At 34.1% G+C, this 13389-nt stretch overlaps 3 protein-coding genes across 3 annotated transcripts in view; 2 read left to right on the forward strand and 1 right to left on the reverse strand.

Annotated features, from left to right (window-relative positions):
- SCAP (SREBP cleavage activating protein) overlaps window positions 1–13389 on the forward strand; it is a 441101-nt gene that overhangs the window by 205420 nt on the left and 222292 nt on the right. The gene's annotated exons all lie outside the window — the stretch shown is intronic.
- Window positions 4830–5384, forward strand: LOC145667870 (uncharacterized). The gene has a single exon (XM_081735302.1). It carries the CDS (start codon window positions 4830–4832, stop codon window positions 5382–5384), a length of 555 nt encoding a protein of 184 aa, XP_081591428.1.
- Window positions 10892–13339, reverse strand: LOC145667871 (uncharacterized). Its single transcript, XM_081735303.1, has one exon. The coding sequence runs from the start codon at window positions 13337–13339 to the stop codon at window positions 10892–10894; it is 2448 nt and encodes an 815-aa protein (XP_081591429.1).

Below are 13389 nucleotides of genomic sequence, written 5' to 3' on the forward strand. Positions count from 1 at the left end.
CCGGCATAACCGTTGGGCGTAAAACTGCACGATTTCATTTCACTTTCATTTTTTGATCTTATAATCAGTGGCGGATTTCGACATCTTAGATCTTAAGGAAATTTTAGCCTAAGCTCTCCTCTTCTGGACACAATAATACCCTAATTATTTCCCCATTCCTTAACTGTTCTTCCCATTTGTTCTATATATTTACATTCTCCGTTCCTACGCATTTAAAATAAAAACTGACAGCTTGTCAAAATGCAGTTTCAACAGTGACATAGACTCAATTAGAACTTTTTTCGTTCTCATTACAAATGATCAATTTGTCAAATTTACACAGTTGACAATACTCACCGTTAAATGACACTTAAAAAAACTTTATTACAATGTATAAACCACTTTCAGAAAATTGAAGTAACAATAAATTATCACAATAACACTTTTTTTTGAGGCTATTGATAACCAAAATGTCGTAACAACAAACATTAAACATTTTTCCGAGCGAGAAACGAACAAGCCGGTACTAATAAAGTTTAAATCGAAAAAGTGCCATCCAGTAAACAGATGAAACTGGAAGCAGGGGGTAAAATGCAAGACTAATTTGTTTTCCTATTAATAAATATTCTGAAAGAAAGAAAACAGTTATTTGGGGATACAAATATTATCTTAAAAAGTAAACATCGTGTTTCCAAAATGAAAATGCATTTGAGTAGTCATTTTTAATAGTTACTAAAGAAAATTATTTTATAGAAATAAGCAGAGGAAAATGTCACTGAAACATTGGAGTGCTCATCCCCTTCAACAACATACTTGGGGGCTCAATGGATCTGATCCTCTGGGGGCAGGCGTCTGTATTGTTACTGAAATATTTACTTACGAAATAATAGTAGTCAACGGTACGGATTCTGAAAATAATGTCTAAAAATAATCTGGGTTCATGGTTCATACGTTATCAACCACATTAATCAAGATTTTGAACGATAGAACACAGATTCGTCAAGGACAGTAACGTAAACAGAATCTAATCAAGGGGATTCAAGCTCATAAGTTAATTTATTTCATATATATATATATATATATATATATATATATATATATATATATATAGATAGATAGATAGATAGATAGATAGATAGATAGATGGCAAATAAATACTTCTTTTTGCATAATATCTGGGTTAAAGAAAGGTTAAATCCAAGAAACCGCCCATTCCATACCCAACTGGTCACAGAGCCTAAATTGTCTTTGTTATTGCACTTGTGCAGTGATAGTAGGTTATTATATTATATGGGTTGAAGAACTCATTAATTTTAAATATTATTCATAACTAAAATAATAGACTTTATCGTTTATGATTAAATTAATTCCCGAAATATATCCGAAAATCTTTCTTCTATTGTGGTATGACCAATAAAATTAACATGAAACTTGAATAGCAGATTTATCATACAAATAAAATAATAAACAACCCAGTCCCTCTCTGTCCATATTCTAGGAGAAATACGTCGCATTAAATTAACATTCCAACTCCATTTTTTAAGAAATTGATCTAGTACTTTCTCACCTTGTTTCTTATATATATATATATATATATATATATATATGAAAAATGGTGGCTCAGGCTCTTCCGGCCTAGTATTCTGTGATAAAATATAGTCTATTACCTCATACATTATATTATTTTTTCAACAGAGATATCCACAGGATTTTCCAAAGGGATTGGGGCAAAAGGCTGACACATAGAAATGAAATATTTCAGTTTTACGTCCCATGATTACGCCGTGAACCCTAAAGGAGATGACGATGATCAGAATGAATGAAATGGTGAAATGAAGAAAGTATGAGGAAACAGAGCGCCGAGAAAACCAACACACATGGTGTTGGTCTGCCATAAAGAGCATTTGGCGCGAGCCTGACATACATACAAAATCACAAATATACACACCTTGATACACATAATACTTCATGTAAAAATATTGACGCACAATGCATAATTTTATTTACTAGAGTAAATATATTAAGTACTGCAATACGTGAGTTAAGAAAATCTAATAGATTACATTTATAACTGCATTTCGAAGAACCGAACCTCTTTAAAAAACCCAGGAGAGGGCAATTGCTCTCTTGCTGCCTGCTTGGTTTTCAATGATTAAAAAATTAAACTGCGTTCAGTTTAATTTCTCACATTGCTTTCTAGAATATAGGGAAAAATATTGGCCTTAAGCTCTCCCGGCATCCTATTCCGGCATAAAGTATAGCAAATGAAATATTTTAGTTTAACGTCGCACGAATATGCCCTTTAGACTAAGGAAGACTATGATTAAAGCAAGTGAATGATGATGGACGAGCTGGTGGAATGAGCAAGTAGGAGGAAACAGGAGTACCCCAAGAAAACCCACGGACATGCGATGCTGTTCACTACAAATTTATTTAGCCAGAATCGAACCAGGGACCCCATACACCAGAGGTAAGCGCTCTATGCCACTGAGACACCGTACCCCCATAAAATATAGCCTAACATCATAAGGTTTACGACGGCGAAAGAAATTTCTGAATTGGTTCATTAGTTTCTCCGATTGCTTTTGTAAGAAAAAAAAAAAAAAAAAACAAACATGGGCCCGAAGTTCTCGCTGACATATATGACGGAATAAAATATAAAAATATAAAATAAAATCTTCATTAAATACGATTTCAAATCGTGAAAGAATTTCTAAAATCGCTTTACTCGTTTCTGAGAAATATCTGGTTTGAAACGCGGAACATGTTGTTGATCACGTGACTCTCCTCGTTTTTCCCAGCGTGTTTTTCATTCCTGGGCAGCTATCAATGTATGTTTCAACGTAGTCCTATGAATGGATCATGTAGTATCAAATTTGTTTTATTTTTTTATTTGTTTGGGTATTGGTATTCATATTTCATTTTTCTTTTTTATTTCGTAATTTCGCTTAACAAAAAGTGACAGGTTCTGATTAGGGTTTGAACCTCCGACCTTAGCTTTTGCATTATTTGTTGATCAACTATTTTACTACTACTCTATTTTCTCATTAACTGATAGTCTTCTCCTCTTGAGATATCTAGAGATGGTAATAGAAGTTTGCAACTCACGCATTCCGATATTACTTTCCATGATTTACTTTACTTTTATATAAGTTAATGATTGACATACATCTATTAGGATGCTGCAGTGAATATCTATCATAATTTCATGACAGAAAAGACAATAAAATGTAAAACTATTAAATACGTACACGGTCTCTATACCTGTGTTGAACACAGATGGAAATTATTTATATTGATAATTCATACAGCAGCATAAAAAATGCCATGTTTTACGTAGAATTATCTAACACGGTATATTTCGTAATAGTAATAATGATAATACAAACACTATTCATGGCTTTGGATTGGATATTGAAGAAATATTGACCAAAGCTTCAACATACCTACTGTATTCTAAACTATAACTGTGTTACAATTTCGGATATCTACCATATCCTTCATCAGACACTATATAAATACTACAGAACATAAATTAAGGTACATACATACATACATACATACACATACACACACACACACACACACACACACACACACATATATATATATATATATATATATATATATATATATATATATAGATAGATAGATAGATAGATATAGATATATATAGATATATATAGATATATATAGTCATCCTACTGAAAAAATATAAATTCTGTTGGCCGAAGCCTAGACATGACCATAATGAAACAAGGATAAGGGCTGGTTACGAAGTGGTATAAGAAGAAGTGCTTAGCGGGGGTGTTCTGTCACAGGAGGAGGGACGTGGATAGAAGTACGAAGAGGAATTTCATAACTAGAATGATAAGAAGAATGGAAATGCTGGAGGACGAAGAGGGGGAAGGAAGGAGAGCATAGAGAAATTCTACAGATAGTTAAAGAACGGTTACAGCAGGAAGGAGAGAGAAGAAGAACGCAGGAGGAGGAAGAGAGGGAGAAAGAAGAAGGAAGAGGATGAGGGTGGAAGATGGCATGGTTAGAAATCATGGGAGAAGAAATGGAGAAACTAAAGAAGTTACTTAAGAAAGGAGAGGGTCAGAGTTTATAGAAGGAATGAAGAACACTTATTGAGGTCAATAAAGAAGAAGAATAGAAAAGGCACAATAAATAATGAAAATAAAGAAAAAGTTATCTACAAGGTATGGTGTGGGGACTGGGATATGTCATATTTAGGAGATATGGGGACGAGAATGAAACAAAGGATAAAATAACATAAAGATGACTTGAAGAGGAAGAAAGATACAAACATGTTAAGGAAACTAATCATGAAATCAATTGGGATAAGACGGAAGTCATTCTTGGAAACAGAGAAAAGAATGATAATAATGAAATGGAAAGAAGCAGATTGGATAATGAAGCTAGGAAGCGATAAGCTGATGAACTGGGTAGGGGGCTTACCTATTAATGAATTATGGCAGAGAATTTTGGATATCATAGACAGGAAGATGAAATTGAAAAAGGCCCTTATAAGGGCCAAAAATGGAGGCACGTGATTGGTTGGAAAATGGGCACGGGAACTTACATGGGCACGGGCCCACCAACCTATGGTTGAGGAGAAAAATTATATATATATATATATATATATATATATATATATATATATATATATATATATATATATATATATAATGAATGCAGGGCTGGAGTAAGAGCACGTGCGGAAAAAACAGAATAGTTCACAGCTAAAGTGGGACTTCATCAGGGATTTAGTCTTAGCCCATACATTTTTTGTAATTGTGATAGACGAACTTACAAAGGATATCCAACAATTAATATCTTGGAATATGCTTTTAGTTGATGATATTATGATAGTGGGTGAGACCAAGGTACACACTGTAGAGAAAATAGATGCCTGGAGAGATACATTAGAGAGCAAAGGGCTTAGAATTAGTAAAAGCAAAACAGAATATTTACATTGCCCTTTCAGGGAAACTGTAATCAAGAATACAGGAACACGATTGGATGAAGAAGAGATGGTAATGACGAGGAAATTCAAGTACTTGGGATTAATATTGCGGGAAAATGCAAGAATAGAAGAAGATGTAAACAGCAAAATTAGCAGTGGTTGGACAAAATGGAGAGACGCGGCAGGAATATTGTATAACCGTAGGATACCAATACACCTTAAAGGAAAAGTTTACAAAACAATAGTGAGATCTACCATATTATACGGAGCGGAATGTTGGACTACGAAGAAGAAAGAGGAACAGAAGTTGCATGTTGTGGAGATGAAGATACTGCGCTGGATTCATAGAGTGACGCGAAAGAACAAAATTGAGAATGAAGTGATCCGGAGAAAAGTACACCCTAAAAAATGGTATAGTTGGCATAACCATTAAATGGTTAATAATACCAGAATAGTATTGCTTATATAGGGACAGCTATGCTTATGGCCAGTAATAGCATACAGGTATGGCTATTAAATCCGGGTTATTGTTACCATACATATGTGCAATAGTATCATATTTCTGTATTGTAAATTTAACTATAATCGGAGTTAATAGTCAATATTACCATGCAGATTACAATACAGCTACATCCCAACTATACCTTTATAGCTCTGCCTACAATACCATATTCGTTCGAATACTATACCGTATAGGTATTGCAAAGATACTAGATGGTTGGACAACAGGTGGACAACCATACCGTATAGTCATTGTAACCATTATATATTGTTGTATTTGCAAGACTAAATTACAGTACCTACAATACCCTATGGCTATTTTAACAATACTGTCTTATTGAGACAACCATATAGCAGGGTAGGTGCACCAAATTTTATACTTGATGTAACCATACTATATTGCTGTAGTTGCAATATGATATGACTATATCTACAATACGGTATGGCTATGTGAACAAGAACGTCTTGTTGAAGCAGCCATGTAAGATGGTAGATGGAACAACCTGCATAGGTACTATAACCATATTATATTGCTATGGTAGCCATGCCGTATTGTAATATTGAAGATAAAGTATGTTTGCTGTTACCATGCTAGATTGTTGACAGAACAATCTAGCATAGTGTGTGGAACAATTTCGGAATTGTTATAGAAACAACACGCATAAACACACCACCTTGATTCTGCTTCATATTAAACTTCACAGAAGATAAGACAAAGGTATTATTAGAAACAGTTCCAGTAACCATTTCAATACTTCTTTAAATGAATAATGGAAATGTTTCTAATAATACTTTTGTCTTATCTTCTGTGAAGTTTGATATGAAGCAGAATCAAGGTGGTGTGTTTATAGCTATCGTAACCATGCAGTGTTGTTTCTATAACAATGGAACTGAGGTGGTATGCAATGTAGATCAGAAATTACACAGCATTTATAACAACTACTTTTATTTTCCTTTAATCAAGTATACATTACAGAAAAATTAGAAATGCAGCACAGTAATACCAAAAAAGGAACTTTACAATAATGCAGTTATGAAAGTATATAAATCTTTTAATCAATGCAATGAAAATATACCACATACTTTTGATTTACATTTCTTTCTTAATATTTTTACACGTATTTTATAAAATGTGGATGTTACTAAATAACAGTTATTCCAAGTAACTGAACACGGAAGACACATATTGATGATGTGTCCAAATTAGAATTATTTTTCATCTTACAGTTTCAGTGTACATCTGACACCATCTTCAGAGAGAGGAAATAAGATGGCAAATAACGGGTAAGGAAATTGAGAAGAACTCGAAGTATTCAATTTTGTAATCCATTCTTTTCCCATCCTATTTTTCTCTATCTGAAGATGCTGTCAGGTGTACAACCAGACTGTAAGATATAATTCTAATTTGGATACTAAGAATTGCCCCAATTACATAAACTAGAAGTTTTGAAGAATCAAGATTCACTTAATACAATACACATATATACACGGTGATTCAGAACTCGAATTCGCAGGAAAATGAACTTTGAATACCCTGGTCCTCGTAAAGTCCTTAAAACTACAAAGAAAAACGTTCTTCGCAGGACAATCCGCCTCCACCATATCCGTTACGTTTCAACACAAAACTATGAAATATTCAAATTTGAAAGTTTTACTCCCTTGAGCGGAATATGGTACATCAACTCTGTCAATCATAGTAGAGGAGTTAGTGTTCTAAAGTTCATTTCCTTACGACTTCGGTATGCATACAAGCAAGAAATATATTGATTCTAGTAAGGAGCATGTAAATGAATATCAAATGAAATTAAATGCTGATTCATTTCACATTCTAAATTCAAACTTGAAAATTAAGTGGCAAGTATTTGTGCTTAAACTGATTCACACAGAACAGGAATCAGAAGAAAACAAATATATATATGTATTATTCCATTAGACGCAGACTTACTGTTTTACTGATAATGAATATATTATAATACGATTTATGGCTGATTCGTTTTATTATTAATGAATTTAACACTAATGTTTTATTGTTGTAAGATCATATTGCACTTATTTTTAATTTATTTTCCACATTCCTAATACTGATACAATAAATCATTTTTCAACCAAAACTGCTAAGTTTTATCTTAGACAGAAAACCAAGAAGAAAAAAAAAATGAGTACAACTTAACAAATATACACAATTCTTTTGAAACTTGGTAACCGTTTGCATTAAAAATGTAAATAATATGAAAAAAATACAAAACATGTTACAAGACTGCTTTTTTTTAAATGGAAAATTTTGTAACTACCATGTAGTTCTTTAGGGTCAATACCTACATCATAATAAATGTGTTTCTTCCTACGTTTGATAAATAATACGGAAACATGCATAAAATAAAGCTTAGAAGATTGAACTGAATTAGTGTTTCGCTACGTTAACTGAATTTTCCTTATCATTTTATTATTACTTATTTTTCAAAAAGCTTTTTGGAGTTGGTAGTGCGTATTTCTAATGTCATTTAATCTCTCAATTTTTTTTTCTTTCTTTCTAAAGTGTACCGTATATAACGGAGTACTGAAAAGTTTTCAGAATAGTTTTGCAGCTCGTGAAGTTTAAGCTAGAATGATTAAACACCACCAAGCAATTCCTCGTACATCCTTTGAGAGTCAGTGCCCTAAGCGGCTTTGTCCTAGGAAGTCGCATTTAGTTTTTAAGCGTATCTTCCCCCAGTTATGCGCTGAGTAACAGCGAAATTGAAGGTGACGAAATTTATGAAACTAGGTAAAGCTAGAAAATCTGCTTCAGAAACACATGAAATGTTGAAGTCAACATTTGGAAAAGATGCTTTAGGCCATGGTCAAACGTAAGAGCATGTTAAAAGTGACAGAACATCGGTTGAAAATAATGTCCGTTCAGGATACCCGTCAATCGGCATAGGATTTTGTACCACGAAGAGAACATGGGAGGATTACTGTAAAGGCTGTGTAGAGACTTGCTGTAAAGACTGTGAAAAAAATTATACTACTAACTTTCCATCGGATTTACCCAACTCTGCACCGTGTAACATTTTCTTCTTCTTCAGAATGGAAATCAACTTCAAGGGCCGAGGATTTAACAGTATACAACACTCAAGCGAAACTGCCATCACGAAACACACGAGTGGAAATATATGCAAAAATTAAACGTGATCTTCTAGCACAAAGTCGCTTAAGCATTGACCACCAAGTGATGCACGAGGAGCCATCTGCCGGAATTTTACTGTACAGACACTGCGGAAACTGAGTACCCCATCATACACATGACATTATTTAACATGATAAACGCAAACAAAAATTTACATTAAATGCCCACACAGACTGGATTACAAACGACACAATTTCACGACGAATATTTTCGTTAGAAGTAATTATTATTATTTTACATTTTCTGAAATTATTTTCTTGGTACAATATGCATTATTTGCATCTAACAATAATACGAAAGTATTTGCTAAGCAGTAATAAGACTTGTAAGAAAAGGCATAAGGACAAATAAAATACTTAAATACAAGGGACAATAATTAGAACCATCGTTAGCGTAACGTTTCGTAACACATAATATAAACGTTACAATACGAAAGAATATCTACTGATTCATGTTCTATCATAGGTTCGCTACATGTTTCCGTACCTATCTCTTTTTAAGAGTTAATGGCATTTGATTTTCGCGACGTCACGCCTGTGGTTTTCATTCCTTAATAGTATGCAATTTCTTCTAGAACCTTTTTTTATTTTTATAAGTTTAAAATAAAATGAGGAGACAAAATGTATAACAAAGAAATTGGGGCAGCTCCTGCAAGTATCTACATTTTAAGGAGTAAAAATTTTGTTAGTGCACCAAGGATCAGAACAGGAATCGTCAGGCTGACGTCCTAGATTCAATCTTACGTCCAATAGCATATTTTCAACTCTAAAATTAGAACAAAGTATAGTTTGAACTCAGTAAAGGTTATAGTAAATGGTTTATGTAATTCAGTGAGATTTTGAATGAAGAAATATTATGACCACTAGCAATGTATTTGCAATCAATAAAAGCTATTCTTTTCGACGTACGACACATCATACTACCATATAATATTAATCAAAATTTAATGGCATCATATGTTTTTTCTTAAGACGGACACCTTCCCAAGATACGGTTCTTGACTTTGACACATTTATATTAGAATTGCAGAAACCCATTAAAAACTGCTTTCATAAATATATTTTTAGTAGTTTAAACTTAGTGTCACATGACATCCTTCCCAATTAAAAAAAATACTTAGAAATAAAAATGGCAGACAACGATTTACCTTCCTTTCACGCAATATTGTTTAACTTTTGTTTTAAACCCATTTCGGTAACACTAAATCCTTTTCATTAGCAAATCCAAGTTACATTCTTATAAAGGAACCGAACCCATACAAACTTTTGCGACTGGGTACACGGATTCCTTTTCCAAAGCGGTTTTATATATATCGGGTGTAAGGAAAAGGTAGTACAGGCAGACAGACTTGATTCTACAGCTAAAACGATACGAAAATGTCTTTATAAAGTTGTCCTTTAAGGCCCCCTTTTGGAAGGGAGAGACCGGTAAACTTTGGTCGATATGGCAATATCGCACGGGTTGTCCGTAACAACACTTGACAGCAGCGACTTTGGAATGGTGTTTATCGTGGAGTAGAGGAAAGTGCCGTACTTCAAACGAAGGTACCTAACTTCAAAGCTCTTTGTCATTTTTCTTTTTCTTCTTCTTTTTTTAAATAAAAGTATGGAATATGGGATGCAGCAAAAGGTCTGAAATGTGGCGGGAAAATGTGAAGAGATGAAAACGTACATTTAAAATGTCAAATTGAATAAATGTCGTACAAAAAGAAGCTTTCTGTGCCCAGATCATGACAAAACATGCCGTTTCAAATCTAGCCATTTTGTTGTTAAAATAAAAAAACTGATTTAAAAAACCTTAGATAACGAAGAAGTTTAAACTAAACAAAACTATCACGTGTTTCTACAGAGTACCGCAAGGTGTTACCTCATAGTCCAAATTTTACCCGTCTGTCACTTCAAAAGGGAACCTCGGAGGACAAAATATCGTAAGACATTTTCGTTTCATTTCAGCTGTAGAGTCAGATTCTGTCCAAGCTGTGCGATCTTTTCCTTACACTCGATATGTAACCTTTTTCTATTCCGAACAAAAAATCTGTATAAAATTTACATAGAACCAACCATGTTTTTTAAAAGTTTAGTTCCTACTTCGGTGGCCATAGGACCATGCAGGCAAAACATCTAGTAGTACAGGAATGTATGCTTCATTGCAAATGCTTTGCTAGTGGATATAATATTGTTTGACTGAAAATCACATGGATTAAGAAACATTTTCTTATGCTCGAGCCCTATTACGATTATGTTAGAAAACACTGCCCCACATGCAACACAAAATCATACCGAAACAGAAACATATATGTTGTCATTATCGATTATCTTATAATACGTAGGAGGCCCTGCAAAATTCAAATTTACTGGTATGCAGATCCACTCTTGCGTGAAAGACAAATGATATGCACAGTAGTGACTGTCATAGCCAACTGTTTTCATTTTCTTACATAGAAGGAAAATGTGCGACTCTTCGTCTAACAAAATTTTTTTTATATTATAAAAGTTTAAACCATCTTCATGAATTTCGAACGCTACCATGCAACACTTGAACACAAATCCGTTGTATATGCACCAAGCTACTGACCGACAAAGTTTCAACAACGAAGGAGGTAAACACATTGAAAACAATGGAAAATTCTGATCTTGTGAAAGGTATATCTTTGCTCCAGGTCCAATTTCTTGTTGAATATGAAAACCGTTTTTCTGAAAGAACTTATAACATATCTGCAATTGGTGTTTCAAACCTATAGTTTCTAGAACATTCTTTCGACAATAAGCAATACGGGCAGCAATCTTGGACGGTTGGTGTTTGGATTCATACCTCATACACCATGTGAAAACAAGTGGTCCTATATGTCGCATTAAACGTGGATAGTGAACCATATGATGATGCTTAGGTTTTAATGTATCCTGAAAAAAAGATTTGTATATCTCATGATGTTCTTCAATTAAGGTACAAAGTAATTCAGAAGTGTTTACGTGAATAACTTTTGATGTTAATATGACTGTTATTTCTCTTAGCAGAATATAAAATTTCCAAACGATATTTTCCTCGGGGATTAAGTCACCCATTATCAAACCAAAGTACCTTATGAGAAATAACATTTCAGCAGCAGACAAGTTTAATTTATTCTTTTCAAGATTTTCAGAAGATAAAGGTGCCGGCTTATTTACGTCATCTGACATGCTTGCAAAGGCCGAAATCCTACTGTTTAAAATATCCATTGTGAAAAGACGTGTTTCGTTGATGTAGTACTTCAAAATATGCATCATATCATAGTTCCCCACCCCTTCCAAAAGATCATGCATCACGTCCACACTGTAATTTTTGGTAACATGAAAACTCGGCAACATGTTCCAAGTGCTATTCTCTTTTACTCCTGTCTGTGAAGCATCTCCGAGAATTACATGTAGTTCATAATTCTCAACGTCCCGCAAATTCCGGACGTTTTCTCTTGACTGCGCCTGTAAATCTGTTTTTGATGTAAGGCAAAACCTGCAAGGGTACTTAGCAGAAAATGACTCTGTAAAGCCAAGAACGGAATTCAATCCAAGATTGTCACCTGTAATAACACACAACTTAAAATAAATCTGTACTTCTAAACCATTATACATTACACATATACCTTCACATTCTAGGAAACGCAACTCTTCAATAAGAATTGAAAAGGTTGCTTTATTACCGAAAGTTTTTCTATCATTTGAATGAAAGAGTAAGGCGAGAAATATGTTCTCTAGTTTCGCGAAAAACTCCGGTGGAATACATGCAATTGTATAATAAACTACCCCTATCTTTTTTGTACCAGCATGCCCACTTAAAGGATTGTTAATTTCATAATCGTCAAAGTAAAGAAATAAAGGTAATATCAAACGATCATCAGAAAACGTTACCTCGTTTCTCCAATGCAGTCCTTGCACACTACTGAAAAGTACTTCAGTCTCTTGTTCTGCACTGTTCTTGAAGTGGAGTAACGTTGACAGAACATTCGGTAACTCCAAAAATCGTTTAAGCATTTTTCGCATAGGCACAAACTTTCCAAGCACTTGTAATGTTTCCACCGAAACCTCGCCTTTCTTTCTCTTTGAAGATAATTTCTGTCCAATAACATAATCAATTGGTTTTATCAAACTGCCCATTGTCTCTAACATGCCAAATCGCCTATATTCGGTTTCCAAGCTATAAAATGGACTGGACATTATACTAAACATGTTCATTACTTCAGTTACTGTATTATCATCAACATGATTTCCTCGAAGCGTTTGTAAAATTTTCTCTCTTAGCAGTTGCATCACACTACCGCCCATAAACCCGTGTACCCAGTCGCAAAGGTTTTGTATATGAGTTCTGGTTAAGTTACATTGACTATACAGTTTAGTAATAAAAAGAAGGGCTTCCTCCTTTACAGCCTCACGGTAATCTTCAAGAGAAAGGCTTTCCACAGAAGTTTCAATTGGTATATCACCATTATCAGTCAACTGTCTCTCAACATTGATGTGACACACCTCATTTTGGTATCCTCGAAAAGGCTGGTTCCCATCACCACCCGTACTTGTTCTTTCGTGTTTCAGCAAGTGTTTGCGGAATGAATTGGCGTTATCAAATTCGCGTCCACACAATGATTCCCCACAACGAAAGGGGCTCATGGCACCTAATTTGTGACAAAATTTTAAATGAAGTAACAGAGACTGACTCGTTCTTAAGTCACTATGACAAACAAAACACTTAGGCATCTTCTTACAAACTAAAAAGAACGTATATACATGAAAAAACTATTTTACAA

This window comes from Thermobia domestica, chromosome 13 (assembly GCF_964235325.1).
Source record: "Thermobia domestica chromosome 13, izTheDome1.hap1.1, whole genome shotgun sequence".
In the NCBI taxonomy this organism is placed as follows: Eukaryota; Metazoa; Arthropoda; class Insecta; order Zygentoma; family Lepismatidae; genus Thermobia; species Thermobia domestica.

Coding starts and splice junctions, on each gene's coding strand:
- LOC145667870 (XM_081735302.1), top strand. CDS start 4,830: ATGCTTTTAGTTGATGATATTATGATAGTGGGTGAGACCAAGGTACAC.
- LOC145667871 (XM_081735303.1), bottom strand. CDS start 13,339: ATGCCTAAGTGTTTTGTTTGTCATAGTGACTTAAGAACGAGTCAGTCT.